This window comes from Amblyomma americanum, chromosome 2 (assembly GCF_052857255.1).
Source record: "Amblyomma americanum isolate KBUSLIRL-KWMA chromosome 2, ASM5285725v1, whole genome shotgun sequence".
In the NCBI taxonomy this organism is placed as follows: domain Eukaryota; kingdom Metazoa; phylum Arthropoda; class Arachnida; order Ixodida; family Ixodidae; genus Amblyomma; species Amblyomma americanum.
The window spans coordinates 18,365,780-18,383,096 of NC_135498.1; the positions used below are offsets into that span (position 1 = coordinate 18,365,780).

General features: G+C 50.7%; 1 protein-coding gene across 1 annotated transcript; it reads left to right on the forward strand.

Moving 5' to 3' along the window:
* The first annotated feature begins 2,964 nt into the window (after positions 1 to 2,964).
* LOC144118368 (uncharacterized) lies at positions 2,965 to 16,077 on the forward strand. Its single transcript, XM_077651318.1, has 4 exons — positions 2,965 to 3,348; positions 10,083 to 10,360; positions 13,874 to 14,206; positions 15,558 to 16,077. The coding sequence occupies exons 1-4, from the start codon at positions 3,144 to 3,146 to the stop codon at positions 15,933 to 15,935; spliced, it is 1,194 nt and encodes a 397-aa protein (XP_077507444.1). The 5' UTR covers positions 2,965 to 3,143; the 3' UTR covers positions 15,936 to 16,077.
* Positions 16,078 to 17,317: the final 1,240 nt, after the last annotated feature.

The following is a 17,317-nucleotide window of genomic DNA, read 5'->3' on the forward strand; positions in this document are numbered from 1 at the left end:
AAATTATTCCGGAGCCCTCCACTACGGCACCTCTCTCTTGCTTTCTGCTTTCACTCCCTCTTTACCTCCCTCCTTTACCCTTCCCTTACGGCGCGGTTCAGGTGTCCAACGATATATGAGACAGATACTGCGCCATTTCCTTTCCCCCCAAAACCAATTATTATTAATATTAAACTGAAAACGAAACAGCCCATTTTTTTTTTATCTGGCTTTGACCGCGGGCCCCGCCGCGGTGGCTCAGTGGTTAGGGCGCTCGACTACTGATCCGGAGTTCCCGGGTTCGAACCCGACCGCGGCGGCTGCGTTTTTATGGAGGAAAAACGCTAAGGCGCCCGTGTGCTGTGCGATGTCAGTGCACGTTAAAGATCCCCAGGTGGTCGAAATTATTCCGGAGCCCTCCACTACGGACCTATTCGTTCCTATCTTCTTTCACTCCTTCCTTTATCCCGTCCCTTACGGCGCGGTTCAGGTGTCCAACGATATATGAGACAGATACTGCGCCATTTCCATTCCACCAAAAACCAATTTGACCGCGGGAACTGGGAAAGCTACACACACACACACACACACACACACACACACACACACACACACACACACACACACACCACACACACACACACACACGCACACGCACACGCACACGCACACGCACACGCGCACGCACGCACGCACGCACGCACACGCGCACGCACGCACGCACGCACGCACGCACGCGCGGACGGACCGACGGACGGACGGACGGACGGACGCTCCGGAGCCAAAGAACAGAAGAGGCTGATGGCGTACAATCCGGACCGTCCTTGAATGTCTAACTTCTTTCATTTAATCCACGTGCAATAGAACCAAATTTATAACGTTGACGTTTGTCGAATAAGTGCACAAAATACAGCCAGGAATGTATCGTAAAGGCTGTCGTCTTTTTTAATCTCTGCTGCCCGAGCGATGTCAGCGCCATAATCAGACGCAGTGTGCAGCGGAGTGACATGAACTTCCTGCACCGGGGTAAGTGACGCGATCGGTGTGACCGGAGCTACGCGTGGCTTTTTGAGGGACGTTGCCGAAACAGCTGCTCTCGCTGTTATAAGAGAGTTGGTGGTGGCTGCGAAAATGTTCTGAGTGGGTGAGGATGTCGAGGAAACGAGGCTGCGACTCTGCTGCTCATAGCTTGGAGCACCGCTTAGTTTTTAAGGGTTGTGGATTGGAGAGGGTGTGGTTGTGGAGTGAAAGACGTGGCAAACGGAAGAGCAGACGGGCTCCGAGGACCGATGAGAGGCTGAGGCGCAGATGAATTTCAGACGACGGAGGGCTGGCCGTTGGTGACGAGCCTGGAATGAGAGGGAGGTTTAGTACCCACTCGAAACCTGAGGGTGCGGAACCTGGCCGTGGGCTTACGGCAGGGAGCGTCTTGCGAAGGGCAGGCACCGATGAGATGTCCTAGGGTGCAGACGTCCACGCAGGAAGAACAGGCGAGGAGGAAGAGATCCGGAGGCTAAAAAGTATCGACCGCGGATCTGAACGCCGCTGATTTGAATGAGTATTGTTATTAGCATGGTCTCCAGTCTTAGTAGTCGGGCTGGTCGTAGAGAGACTCGTGGCATAAAGTAGGACAGAAGCGGCTGCGGCTAAGAGCCTTAGGCCCGAGCTTGGTTCACACTCACTGTCCCCAACGAGGAATTGGCCGCGCCGTACACGACCAACTCGTTGGATATTTGGGAGGAGGGCCTTTTGCGCTTGGATCCTGGAATCCAGGTCAGCCGATTATCTATTGTTAGGCCATGGCCGGCTTTTTACCCGGGGCTTCCATAGGATGCTTGTGCCATTCAGGTACAATGTGGGCACACGGGATCTTGCTCCTTTTGTGTGGATCCGGGTGGAATCTGACTTGCACGCCGAGGGAGAGTCTTCGTGACAACCCTGTAAGGAAAGCGTCAAGTCTGTAGGTACGGTTAAGTGGGAATCACCTACGCACGCCTCGGGAAATCAGTTAAGAGGGAACAAAACACAACTGTGCAATCAGGGAAGAGAGGAAGGTGGGGGTTATAGGAAAAGGAGAAAGAGGCACCGTAATGGAAGGCTCTGGATTAATTTCGGCCACCCTAGGTTGCTTAACGCGTGTGCTGACATTGCACAACGCACGCACAGAATTTGCATACCACCTCCATTGAAACGCTGCTGCCACGGCTTGGATTTCATTAAGCCCACTTAGGAAGGGAAGGGAAAAAGGAGGGAGTGAAAGAAGAAAGGAAGAGGTGCCGAAGTGGAAACCTCCGGAATAATTTCGACCACCTGGGGATCTTTAACGTGCACTGACATCGCCCAGCACACGGGCGCCTTAGCGTTTTGCCTCCATAAAAACACAGCCGCCGCGGTCGGGTTCGAGCCCGGGAACTCCGGGTCCGTAGCCGAGCGTCCTAACCTCTGAGCCACCGCGGCGGGTCTTTCTTCCCACTCGACCGATTGCCGGTGGCGCCACTCAGTGACGTCACACGCATGGGCAGTAGGCTGAAGCGCAGGTGCATTGACTGCTGGCGCCTTGAGCATAAGCAGTGCATTATTGTACACTACACCAACCACTAGTATTTCTTATTAATTAATTAATTACAAATATACTAATAAACAATTTAAGCAAATATTAAGTGCAAAATAAATAATTTAACACATCGAATTTGCTAAGTAGTATTCAATAATTGCCGAATTTAATTATTTTCTCTCTCTTTACATCTTTCACTCCTTCCTCCATCTTTTCCCTCTCACACAGTGTTCAGGTGTCCACTTAGAGTGAGGCTACGGTATAGTGAGGCAGTACTGCGACTGTAATTTCCTCATAACCATTGCTTTTAATTTTCAATCATTTTTTTTTCTTATAACGACCTCCTCGTCCTCGCCCGTGCTTCTGCAGTGTCGTGGCTGCGCCGAACGCGTGTTCGAGTCCTCGCGCGCCGCGTCCGCGTGGCGCTAGAGCATAAGAAAAAATCGGCGCTTTGTCTTCACGATTGCGGACACGCCACGAGGCGCCACGTTTTCGCCCCTTCCACGAGGCAGCGGCTACGTTCCAGCCTTCGAAGCAGCGGCGGCGCGGGCGACAATCGTCTTTCGGGATCGAGAATCGACAGCGGCAAGGCAGCGGCTTCTGGGGAACCATGGACTCCGCGGGCGTCTCCACAAGTGGCGGCGGTCAGCGCAGCAGCAACCTGAGCTGGACGAACGAGAAGGAGGCTCGACTGATCAGCCTGTACGGAATGTACCGCCTACTGTGGGACAACCGTCACCCCGAGTACTACAAGAAGGACAGTCGCGAACAAGCCATCAACGCCATCGCTCAGGGCTTGGACAACGAGTTTAATGGTGAGCTTTCCGACGCTTCGGCGTCGTTCTATTTCCTTTTGCAGAGATTGCGTGTTGTGGGAGGACCTTGGTCTATACCAGGAGCACCTTTGATACAAGCGTCATCGTAGAGTGTAGCGATTTGTAGATGTATCCTGCGTTCTGTCCTCAGGGGTAAATTTTCTGGGTCACTGCGGTGACCGCCGGACGCGGCGGGATCGCGAGCGCGTCAGAGCACACGCCTTCGGATATCGTCTTCTCGCGCTTCTAGCTTCCACTTCAAGTTCACAGACTCCTTTGGATACCACCTTTTCGCATTTATAGCTTTCATTTCAAGGTCACATAAATTTTCAATCGAGGCTTATGGTATGACTAAGCCTAACGCGGCAAAAAGTCTACCCAGAGTGCAGTAAGGTCCTGCGCTCTAAGCTAGGGCAGTTTATTACGGCCTTTTCTTTCCGCAGGTTGTTTTCGACAACGTTTTATTTTTATGGCGCCTCATTCATTGAGATACATGGATTCCAGTACAGCTTTTTTTTTTTTTTGGCGCCGCGCCCGCGTTGCTCTCGCTTTCCGAACTGCACGGCGTTAGGGTAGTTGTTCGCGACGGCATCGCGAGCGTGACACGCGACTCCGCAGCTTCCTAGCCGCCGCGGTGGCTTAGTGGTTAGAGCGCTCGGCTATTGATCCGTAGTATGCCTAAAAGAACGTCTTCTTGGGCGAGTCGGTCACAATTCATCTTTGGTACTAGGCGCGAACACACACAGAACACAAGGAAGGGAACGCGAGAAACCGCCGTAGTACGCCGTTTCAAACCCAACCGCGGCGGCAGCGTTTCGATGGAGGCGAAACGCAAAGGCGCCTGTGTGCTTTGCGATGTCAGTGCACGTTAAAGATCTTCTCCAGGTGGTCGAAATTATACCGGAGACCTCCACTACGGCACCTCTTTCTTTCTTTCTTTTTTCTTTCTTTCTTTCTTTCTTTCTTTCTTTCTTTCTTTCTTTCTTTCTTTCTTTCTTTCTTTCTTTCTTTCTTTCTTTCTTTCCTTCCTTCTTTCTTTCTTTCTTTCTTTCTTTCTTCCTTTCTTTCTTTCGTTCTTTCTTTCTTTCTTTCTTCCTTTCATCTCTTTTCTTACGGCGTGGTTCAGGTGTCCGCCGAGATGTGTGACAGACACTGCGCATTTCCTTTCCCTGAAAATAAATTTTCAATTTTTGCGCAGCTTCGAGCGCGTTTCGCGGTCTGCTTTTTCGAGGAAACATGAAAAAAAAAATTAGCTGAGCATTACCAGGATATACAAACCGAAATACGTCGGTGTTCACAGAGTTCATTAGCGTTGGCAATGTTCTGGACGGCGATGGCTTTGAGCGAAGGAAGGGCGCATCCCTGGATATGCGGATGCCTTATTCGTGCTTTGATACATGTGATGGTGGTGAGATTTCGAAAGATGTGGCCTGAGTGCATTAGCGCTGACAGCGTTGTGGCTGACATACGGCACTGCAGCAATTTCCCCGGTCTCCAAGAATCGCATCCTGGGCCACGTCCTTCACTCCCACGGCGCGCATGGCAACGCCATCCACACTCTCCAGACACAAGCCCAGCAAGCCACCAGTCTCATTCGGCGCGTGGCGAACCGGCGCGGGTCTGCGAGAGCGGAACACCCTCCTCCTCACCCAAGCCTACATCACAAGTCGCATGCCGTACTCATTCCCCTACCTCCACCTAGAACAGAAGGAGCTGCACGAAGGTCGCCCTCCGCCTACCCCCCAGCACCTCTACTACCCGGCTCCTCAGCCTCGGTACCCACAAATCGTTTGAGGAGCTTGCAGAAGCCACTATAATAGCGCAGTAAAGGAAATAAAGGAAATAGCGTAGTATCTGTTTTCCTGTAAAGGAAATAGCAGAGTATCTTTTTCGCATGTTGGCGGACAGTTGAATCGCGCCGTTAGGGAAGGGATAAAGGAGGGACTAAGATAAAAAAAAAGGAAGTAAGAGGTGTCGTAGTGGAGGGTTCCTGAATAATTTCTACCACCTGGGGATCTTTAACGTGCATTGATGTATCACAGCACACTCAATTTTCAAATATTCGGAGGTGGGCGACCCGATTTCGGGACCAGTTACATTTTGAGACTAGCTGAAGCCTGTATTACACCAGAGCACACCCAGATTCACAAGCAGTGAAATTCGGTCACGCTCAATTTGTCAAATTTCGTGTAGTCTGTACCATATTTGGGCGTGGACCATGTTGGGAAAGTGCCATACTACCTCTCAGGAATCTGCCATTAACTCTCTAGCAGTAACTCTCTCACTCATGGTGAACACACAACCTGCGCCACGAGAAAAGGAGTGAAGGACGGATTGAAAGGAGGGAGGAAGAGGGCATCGGCCAAGGAGGCTTCGGGTTTTTCAAGCGCGAAAGCAATTCTATATGTACTCTCGGCGAAAATGTGCAGCCTCCTAGCAGGTCATGCGACTCAATTTTCAGTGGTGGAGAGATTTGTCAATGACCCTGAAGGTTGAATTTGCTGCTGGGGAAAGGAAATGGCGCAGTATCTGTCTTACAAATCGGCGGACACCTGAACCGCGCCGTAAAGGAAGGGATATAGGAGGGACTGAAGAAAGGAAGAAAGAAGTGCTTGAGTGGAGGGCTCCGGAATAATTTTGACCACCTGGGAATCTTAACCTGAACTGACATAGCGCAGCACACAGGCTCCTTTGCGTTTCGCCTCCATCGAAACGCAGTCGCCGCGGCCTGGTTTGAACACGGGTACTCCGGCACAGTAGATGAGCGCTCGAACCATTGAGCCACCGCGACAGGTCATTTCACATTTCGGCTCCATCAAAACGCGGCCGCTACGGCTGGAATCGGACGTGGGTACACCTGCTCAGTAGAAGGAAATTGGTTTGTTGGGGTTTACGACCCAAAGCGACTCAGGCTGTGAGGGACGCCGTAGTGAAGGGCTCCGGAAATTTCGACAACCTGGGGTTCTTTAACGTGCGCTGTCATCGCACAGTACACGGGCCTCTGGCATTTCGCCTCCATCGAGATGCGCATGACACTGCCGGGTTTTGAGAAAAAGATGTAAGTCGCAGCTACTTTCTCACTCCTGCCGCGCCGCGGTGGTTTCTGTGGTTATGGCGTTCGGCTGCTGACCCGAAAGGCGCGGGTGCGATACCGGCCGCGCCGATCGAATTTCGATGCTAGAGGCCCGTGTACTGTCCGATGCCAGTGCACGTTAAGAACCCCAGGTGGTCGAATTTTCCGGAGCCCTTCACTACGGCGTCCCTCATAGCCTGAGTCGCATTGGGACGTTAAACTCGCATAATTCAAACTTCCTCACTTCTCGGTCATCATGTCGACCGTGCCGTGAAAGAAAGGAGGAGAGAGGGAGTGAAATGAGACAAAGATCCGCCGCATTGGCAATGGCGGTCGGCTGCTGACACGAAAGACGCAGGTTCGATCCGGGCCGCAGCGGTCGCATTTCGGTGGATGCGAAATGCTAGAGGCCCGTGTACTGTGCGATGTCAGTACACGTTAAACCCCAGGTGATCTAAATTATCCGTAGCCCTCCACTGCGGTGTCACGTATAGCCTAGCTGCACCGCTTTGGGATGTTGAACTCTTTGCCACCTTGCGTTGGGTTCCTTAACGTGCCCTGCCGTTGCATGGGACATAGTGCGTGCGTTTACGATCTACCCGCCGCGGTGGCTCAGTGGATAGGACGCTCGGCTACTGATCCGGAGTTCGCGGGTTCGAACCCGACCGCGGCTGCTGCGTTTTTATGGAGTCAAACCGCTAAGGCACCCGTGTGCTGTGCGATGTCAGTGCACGTTAAAGACCCCCAGTGGTCGAAATTATTCCGGAGCCCTCCACTACAGCACTCATTTCTTCCTTTCTTCTTTCACTCCCTCCTTTATCTCTTCCCTTACGGTGCGGTTCAGGTGTCCAACGATATATGAGACAGGTACTGCGCCATTTCCTTTCCACAAAAACCAATTATTATGTTTACAATCGCATCGAGCGTTGTGAACACAGTGTTGTGACATGACCGGCCTATAGGGTTTTGTGTGCGCCGCGCGTGCTGCACAGGCGGCGGCACACTAGCTGCAATACTAGATAGAGGCGGGCTAGTTGGTGACTTGTAGTATAATGCATCTTGAAACTGCGCAAATAGACAAGGGACGAGGAAGAGACCAACAGGACAGAGTGAGGAGCTTCAGCTGGTTTATTACAACGGTTCGTCACATTTATACAATCATCGCAATCACTCTGTAACCTGACAAGCGATCATTACGTAACACTGGCGCGTGTACGGGACTTGTGAAGGATCTTTATTACTCCCTGCCACTTCAGCAGCTTTTAGAATGTATCGAAGACTGCATTCATCGCTTTGGTGCTGTTGCTTTTTTGAATGAATCAGGTGTGTCTGTTGGCGGGTTCTTGAGTTTATTGTCTCTGTATCTGAAGTCGACCTTTGTTAGCTGGAATCAGGAGATAGTTCTGCAAAAGGATGGAGTATGCATCGGCTCGTGCATTGCTCCAGCGCTCAGTGACGTCTACCTTGCTAGTCTAGACAGGCGACTGCAGAATAAACTGGATGTTGCTGTTGTCATTCGGACGTTTAGATTTGTTGATGACTACCTAGTGGTCCTTCGTAAGAGCCATAGAGATGTTTCTGTACCAGCCGCAACCACTATTTCTACCTTCTCTGAGTGTCTGCACCCTCTGAAGATTGCCCATGAGCTTCCGGTTGAGGGCACTATTCGGTTTCTTGACCTAAAGCTGGTTACTGGACAGCAGGTTTGTTGGATGTATGAGCCCAGATCTGAGAAGCCCCTTTTACCCTTTTCGCCTGCACATACGAGGCTGGTCAAGCGAGGGGTCGTGAAGACATGCTTTTCAAATGCAGTTAGCAAGTCCAGCGCATGCTTGATGAAAAGTAGTTTTTATAAGCAGGTGGACCGCCTACGAGCAGCAGGATTCCCGAGACACTTATTAGTTTTGGTTGCTGAGAGCTTGCATCAGCAGGAAAAGGCCAAGAATACTGGAACAGATGGCGAAGGGGGCAGCAAGTTAGTGGTGGTGCCATATATCCACAAGCTGTCACACTCCCTCAAGAAGGTAGCACAAAAAGTGGGAGCGAAGGTGTATATGTTTGCACCAGAAAAATTGTCCCGCATTTGCAAGGCCACCTGTCCCGACAGCAGGCTTCAGAATTGTTGCACGATTCGGCATAGAAACCCTTTCGTGCAGTGTACTGAAGATATAGTCTACAGTATCCCGCTTTCATTCGGTAAGGCGTACATTGGGCAATCAGGCAGATGCCTTAATGAGCGGTTAAGCGAGCACAATAGGGAAGTTAGGGATTGCGGTTCCAGCAATTTGGCACGGCACTGTCGTGCTCATAAATGCAAGCCTGGTTTTAAAGAATGCGAGGTGATTGGCTGAAATGCGGATAGATTAACAAGAGAAATTATCGAGGCTGCCGCAATCGAAAGAGCTGAACCTGAAAGCTTCGTCAGCAGTCCGTCATTGTCGCTGACAAAGAAAGATATGGCATTTTTAGCCTCGGAGCAGTATGCCAACCGGTGAAATGTATTGCATGTGACTTTTTAAGGTTTCTTCACAAAGTATCTTGTCTAATCTGACAGGTATCGTTCTTTACTTCATGTATAAATTCTGTGTCAACCAAATAAAGCCGTAGTGGAAGTTTAGCGGTTGTGTTTGTCCCCTGTTTTGTTGCTGCGCTATGGATCATAACACATACCCACTAGCCCGAACCATCACCTTGTTAAGGTATACAGCAACATGGTCCTCTGGTCTCCGAGGCTGGGACGCTGCCAGCACACGCAGGTTGCCTTGACGATGTCGGACTTGCCTCCAAAGTTCAGACCGGAGTGGCTTCATCAGTCTTGCAGCATGCCTCGGCGAAGGGGTACTCGGGAAAAAGAGCGCGACGACCTCCGGCAGGACGGGCCGGTGTTTCACAGCGAACGCACGCGCACAGCAGGTGATGATCGCAGTCGAGTAAACAAGGGTAACGGAGGTACTGTCACAGAGAAAATAAGGTAGGGCCCATTGAACTATAGAAAGTAACAAGTATAATAGAGAAGCGGGCTAGTTGGTGACTAGTAGTAGAATGCATCTTGGACCGCGCAAAACGACAAGGGACGAGGAAGATACCAACAGGACAGGGTGCGGAAATTCAACTGGTTTATTACAACGGTGCGTCTGATTTATATAATCATCGCAATCACACAGTAACCTGACAAGCGATCATCACGTAACACTGGTGCGCAGGCGTGTATGGCGTATCATGCTATCCAGATATGAAAACTTTATCGGACAAGTTCAACGAGGTTTTGCTCACACACGAGTTGGATTCCTTCTTACTAGAGTAGGCCGTGTACAATTCTCTACTTAGTTTAGACGCGAATTTTGTCAAGATTGTGGTCTCGCGGAACCGAGGAGTGCAACCACGGCAGTGGCGACAATGGCGGGGGAGGGCATGTGGCCGACCATTCGTGGCCTCCATGTCATGCTTGGCGGCGGTTTCCGCTGCCCAGGTCGTAAGCCGTAATTGAATATGCCGGAGTCGCAGCCGCAAGCCGACTAAGAGCATTTCATACTTTCGAGGCTCTTCGGGTGTCCGGCTTCTCATCTACCTGCATCGGATGTCGCTTCAGCATCGACAAACTGTGAGAGGCAGTGGGTACAATCGCGGTGACTGTCTTTCTGCCTTTTCCTTTTCCTCCCAGTGGTGAACGTGAAGGACAAGATCAAGTCCCTTCGCGACTACTTTGTGAAGGAGCTGAGGAAGGAGGCTGCGTCGAGGAAGTCGCCGGCCTTGCGCCCTTACGTCTCCCGCTGGGAGCACTTCCGCTCGTGGGACTTCCTTCGGAGTGTCGTCTGCTGCGACCCGAGCGTGCAGTCACCGCCCACCGTCGACCTGCCATCGGGTCCCCTCGACGGGCTTCACTGCGTGATCGACGCCATGCTGCCCACTCTTGTGAGTCCACGGGCGTCGCGTCGAACTGTGAGTGTGCGCGCTGTCGTATCGGTTCATTCTGCGGTCACGCTGCCGCTTTGGCTGCAATGGCGACCTGTCCTTCAGCACCGTAGTCACCGCTGTGGTTCTGAGGCGCAACTCTGAGGGGCCCTTGGCCAACCTCGGTTCCTCTCGAGTGAAATGCTTGGAAAAGAGCCTTTGTCCAACCTGACCGAGAGGGGCGAGGTTGGTCAAAGGCCCTTTTCCAAGCACTTCACCCGAGAGGAGCCGATCAGCAGGCCGGGGGAAATGTTGTACCCATTAGAAATTCGGTGGGTGCCCAGAGGCACTGAGGATCGAATCCAGCACCCCCACAAATAAGAGGCAGATGTTCTACCACAAGCGCTATGATACTGGCGTTTTGCTACTGGCCTTCAGTTACTGGCCTTGTGCTAATGGCGCTTTGCGAGGTCGCGGGTTCAGTCTAGGATGCGGCGACGGCCTTTCGGTGCAAAACTGCCTGTCTACTGAGTTTTTGATGCCTGTCATAGAACTCACGTATTTGAAATCTTCTAGGCGCTCCCTCCTTTTTGGCACGGAAGAAAGCCATTAATTAGTCTTTTAATCAAGCTAACGACAGATTTGTTCATAGCGCAACACATAGAACATAAAGTTAGAAGGAATAAGCGCTTGTCCCGTCTACCTTTATGGGCTGTGTGTTGCAATATGAAGTAATCCGTCTTTCATCATGAGCCGATTAGCCATAGAGCAAACGCTGTTTTTATCAAGCTAGTTGAGAACCTCGGTGTTAAGATCAAGCAGTAATTTTTGTAGCGTGTTTTTATTCGTCATGTTGTGGCCGTACACAATCATTTCGCACCCTAAACTACACCACCACTGAAAAAAAAAACATCACTCCGCTATGGTTTCCTTGATTTAAAATTTTTTTTTGGTTCCTCCGGTGTGAATACATAGTCGTGCCTCGTTAGTATGGCCCCTTTAGTTCCCAAGAAAAAGTGTCCAATAATCGAGTCGACCGTAAGAACGAATAACGAAGAAACAAAGAAATTTTATGAAAAAAAAACGCTTCATGATTACGGAGTGCTTCTGTGCATAGGGCTGGCAGTGAAGTCGATATTAGGCAATCTTGGAAGCTCGAGGTGCATTGCTCTGGTCTCGAGTATCTTCAAAATCGTGCGTTGTAGGTTGAAGCCCGTTTGGAGCACTTAGTGGTTCATAAGACGCGTGATGACGCTTCTTGGTGTGATGATGTGCCTCTTATTGAAACACGCACGCACGCACGCACGCACGCACGCACGCACGCACACGGGCACACGCACACACTGGAGGCCATTACAGCGGCATTTCCCTTTCGCATTGTATTTTCTAGTTGTTCTGCATTCAAAATGCTAGAGGCGGGACATCTGGTAGAGGCGCTCGGGATTCTGTTCTCATCGCTCTCCGTATTAACGGGACAAAAGTACACGAGTACTATTCGGGTCCGTGCATTTTCACCCGGTTCATTGTCTGGAAAACGCGTTTTTGTATTAACGAGGCGTACACACATTGAAAAAGCTTGGTCCGCAGAAAACACTGTTCATAATTCGAGTCGTCAGTATTAACAGGGACGAATTAACTGGGTACATCCGTTCATCTCCTTACCCATGTTGTGTTAGAGAGGTAATTTACAGGTGCATGTCGTCGATTCTAAGCATGCTAGGGACGAGATTGTCTGGTGTACTGGCAATCGTTGACAGCGCCATTTAATCAAAATTTCTCACTTCTGACACGACGGTTTGTAAGTTTTCCCGAGTTTGAGCACTCCCCAGGGTACGGCAAATTCAGAAATAAAACGGAATGGGAGACCACGATGCGATGCCCCGATGTAAAGCTACAATGCTCTATAATCCATCTGGCGACTGAGGCTGTGGCAAAGTTCGTCCGCTGGTCCTTAGGGTGCGGTGGGGGACACTATCCGGTAGAATGCGTGCGTTCCGCGAGGTGTGAACCCCCACCATTCCAGCTAGAAATAAAGGTTTCTCTCTCTCTCTATGGGCGTCAGTTCTGGTATACGGTTGCCCGTGGGCGACTGTACAACTGAGAAGATTGTAGCGCCCTAAAGCTTTATAGTATATTCTGTCGCGCTCAGTGTGGCTTTCAACACAAGGAAATGTGCGAAGCCTCCTTGGCGAAGTGTTGCGACCCAAGCAGCGCAGGAAAGTTATCCATGTAGCTTCAGATCGAAACACCAGGGTTGGCTGCAGTGTCTCGGTGTGTTTATAGAGCTGCCCATCAAGCTCCACCTATCGAAAACGACAGCATACAATCAACGCCGGCGCGTTATAGCTAAGAGTTTACAGCACGCCTCCTGCGCATGCGCGATGGCAGGGGCGGGGCCAGCCGGGGCCACTACGCGTGCGCGGCCGGCGTCTGATAGTCCCGCGTACGTCTACTCTAGCATGTCTCCTCTGTGCTAAAACTAGAGAGATTTGGCATAGCGGAGACGTATACACCGGAGAACTAGGCGGCGGCTGCGCTTGGCCGCGCCCTTGCCACTCCGGTAAAACGGTATGCGCCTCAGCTAGTACGTCTCCGTTATGGTAAATCTGTCCACTGATTAATAATGAACGCGATAGTACGCATTCACTGCTTGATCTTTCTCATCTGTAGTGTAAACCAAGACAGGCGTTAGGCTACAAGTGGAACAACAAGAACTTAATCTAGGATCTGATATGGCACAAGCGAAAGCCCCGCAGGAGCTTGCGCCATCGACGTCGTAGCCTAGACAGTGACACCTTAGACCATATACATCCAGTCACATGACCAGCGCCGTCAACGCGACCGTGCACTTATTGCGACCGCTGTAACAGCCCAGGCTGCCACAAAATCTGCAGCCTTAGACTTTGCTGGTGGTCAGCAGCACAGCGACAGCTTTCGCTGAGCTCAGCACGCAGTACAGCGTAAACACATGGTACCCAGGCTTTCTATTCAATTCTTATTATGTGTCGTGACGAGTTGGCTCGTGGTGGTGCGGGTAGAGAAAAGCGCGTGGTAAAAAAAAGGGGGGGGGGGTTGAATTTTAATGCGTCTGAATTCATATTGTTCGTGCGCTGATGGCTATAGGGTCATGGCTCCAGTACAGCTATTAAACGAGCATGAGCAATGGCAGGAAGAAATATTTCAAAAAATGTATTGAAAGTCGTCATTGATCCACTTAGTCGTTCCGATCCTGTCAACGAGCTTGTACCTCACGCGTTTCTGAAAAAGCGAATCTTTTTATACACTAGTGAATGAATGAACGAATGAACGGGTTATTGAATGAATGAATGAATGAATGAACGAATGCACGAGTTATTGAAAGAATGAACGATCTAATGCACGGGTTATTGAATGAATGAATGAACGAATGCACGGGTTATTGAAAGAATGAATGAATTAGTGAATGAATGCACGCACGGATTATTGCATGAATAAACTGTGCTGAAGGTTGGCAGACTTAATGAGGTCTAATATCATCGTCCTCTTGGTGTGGACTGACGTTACACAATGGCGCGAGCGCAGGGTGTCAAGCGGGAACGCCAGGAGGTGTATCCGGGGTTCTTCGATGCCGAAGGACCGGACGTGATCCTCCCTTCGTCTCCCGAGTGCTCGTCGGATGAGGACGAGGTGCGGCCGAACTCGAGGAAGACCGGATCCTCGTCGCCGCCTCCTCCGTCGGTGCCGCAGGAGTCCGGTAGTAGCGGACTTGCACCTCAGGACCACGCCTTGGCCCGACCGCAACCCAAGACTGAGCAAAGATCTTCGCCTTCCCCACCTTCCTACCCCTCTCGTGACAGCATAATGTCACCGAATCCTCCGCCGCCCAAAAGAGCGCGCCTGTCCAGGAGTCCCGAGGTAACTTCACTACAGTTCTGCGTTAGTTACCTTCAGATGTCCTTTTCTTCACAGTGCTGTGGTGTTTGAAACGCACACCGCAGTCATGTCTGTACAATGATTTGATTCTGACAGGCGTACAGTTAAGCCTTGTGACAGAACAGCCTGTAACGAAGTGATATAAAGAAGTAAACTGTGTTCCGTGAAAGCCTAGCTCGTTTAACCATGCACATTTCTTGTGCTTTGTTTTGACGAAGTGAAATTTTTCTTCCTATAAGAGTAGGGAACCCTTTTTTTCTTAGAATCAAAGTTAAAACACAACTGCCCACCCGGTGTTGGGATTTGCCTTGAAATTGTGCGACCGTGTTCAGCGCTCATCTGGTGCGGCATTTCAGAACAACCACTTTTTATGTTGAGTGGAGGCTTTCAAAACTGAGGGCTGCAATTTTGAGTCAATGTTGACGTCGTCATATGTCGTGAGTAAAAGAATCCTGCAGTGCGCTGCAGCCTAAAGAAAAAGTTGCTGGTGCTTCTGAGCCGCGCGGTGCAGACTTTAGCGTCTCGCAGAGAGAACCGAATAATGATTCTCTCGCGCAAACTGCTGTCTTCTACGCGCGAAAATTTCACGCAGATTTAGCAGTCCGTTTACATTATACTACGCTTTAAAGAAGCACTTGCCTGATTCTGTGAGAGTATGCTTTGCATGCGCCAGCTCCACACCAAGAAAGACTCTTTCCCAACAGCTGCCCAACCAGCGCCTTTTTTTTCATCTTCGGCAGAAGTACGAAAGCAGACGACGCGAGACGCGAAGCGAAAAGTGCTCTCCATCCCCCGGGAAGCGAGAGATGGCGCTGCCGGTACAGCTATTGCGAATATTTTTTTTTTTGGTGCGGAATTGCTGAGGATGAGATTAAGAGAGGGAGCTGACTCCAGCTCTCACAGGACAGGATTAATTGGAGGCATAAGGGAAAGGCCTTTGTCTTGCAGTGGATGTAGCTAGGCTGATTATCACCGCTGCATATAATGCGGACTTACGATTATTTTTCATATTCAGTCATATGTGAAGAAGAGATAATTCTCTTTCGAGTTCCTGAAATCAGAGTATTGGTTTGTGCTGTGTAAACTTATTTATGTACCAACTGGCTTGGATATTTTGCGTAATGCATGCACTCTGGATCATTTCTTTTTGGAAGTTTTCACGAGTTGCTTCCCTGCGAAACGCTCGAGGACATCACTTAACCGAGTGCTTGTTTTCTGTTGCCAGCTACACAAACCTAATGCCATGGCCAGATTGCGCGGTGTGAGTACCAGCATGGTCACAATCCTCCTGACATTCTCCCTGCCTTCCTCTTGTTCGTATTTCTCTCCGCAGCGACCACAGGAGAACCACTTAGGCGCCACGCCATCGAGTTTCGGTGGTGGTCAGCCGCCCAGACCGAAGAGCTCGCCTGTCCCGTCGCCAGTGGCCACCTGCACCGATTTCGTCCCCGTCGGCACAGAGTCAAGGAACCCGATTTGCTTGACGGGCATCAATAACGGTGGTGGCGGCGGCGGCGGTTGCCCGGCTCCATTCGATCCTGAACTTCCGTACCATGACGAGGAGGAGCTGTTCTGCCGACAACTACTCATGGAGCTGCGCCAAATGGAGAGGTACCACCGAGACCTGGCCAGGCTGCGCATCGGGCAGGTGCTTTTCGAGACCAAGTACATGGCCCTGCATGCCCCAGTTCGCGGCCAAAGGGGTAACTGAAGTCACGGCGGGCCTGTCAAGCCACTGAAAAAAATCACGCGGTGGATCAACGCTCGCCACTGACGCCTTCCTCCAACCTGAGACGCGTGTGACGTTGATCGCCGCTGAATGGTCTGCCTGTGAAATAGAGCCGGAAGCGAAGCAGCAGAGAAACTTTTTTTTCATGTCTTCTGTTTGTTCTTATGTCACTTGCGTGCACGCTGTAAGCTTTTCGTACTGCAACCCTCTTGTTTCGGCTGTGTTGTTTTTTCCACTCTGGCAGAATTAATCTTGAAGAAGCGCTCTTTGTTTTATTTGTTCTTTCTTTCCAGCCTTGCCTAAAATACGACAAAACACATTGCCGTTCTGTTGCGACGATAGATTTTTGTGTGAATTGCGGAGTCTCCTGCTGTTACGAAAGACCTGGCCTGTCTCTAAGGCAAGTGGCTGTCCAATACTACAGCAAGGTTACTAGGCCACGGTCCCAAAACTTTTTGTGAGGAGGTATTCGGTCCCGAACAGTTCGATTGGTGGAAGTACTAGTTTCGAATACTGTTAGCACACCGCGGTGACTTTGTTCCCGGCAGTCGTGGACACACAGAACAAAAAAAAAAAGAGAAAGTTTCGTCTTAAGGTTATGACGGGATAGCGTAATGGGTTAATACTTATATTTGCAGGTCCTTCTCTTGCTTTACATTCATAGATCCCTGGGAGTCCTCATACCAATCCTGGTGCAGCGGTTAAGCGATGTGCCACTGCCCTGCGATGGGATTTGTGCGGCCCAGTTTGCTCTTCCCGAGCGATCAATCATTAATTCAGCTGCCACGGTGTGCAGTTTGTTCATCCACCGATGGGAACGTTGTGATGACGCCTCAAAGTCACGTGGCCTAGGTGGCCCGCACTCCTCCTAGGTTGCTCTCTAGGGACCACCTGCCAGAGCCATGCCCGTGGTTTTTTGCTCACTACGCCGACGTGCGAAAAGTCGTTCTATAAACGGGCGGAAACAGAATTGCATGACCAGCGCCTCAAAGGCAACCGCATGAAAAGACACGGCACCAGCAGCGCACGTCCATCGCCGCCGCGCGGTTGCTCGCGTGATTCCCACGCCGATGGCTCTGGGGAGCGGGGACGGCGGAGCGCGCCGGCGACGCGGTCTTGCTTGGTGTTTACCCATCGGAATGGTGCTTCCACACTAATAGTTTCAGAATGAGCCTTACTCGGGACGTTTTTTCGTCCAGTAAGCAACGTTCAAACAGTTGTCGGTAAATTCTATCGAAAACTTAGGGTTTTGCAAGGACCGTTTGGTGCATGACTCCCATTTCTGATTTCTGTTATTTACCGGTACCTTAGCTTACATATAAACACGGAAATATGTACTACTTAGAGAGATTGAATGTTCTGCT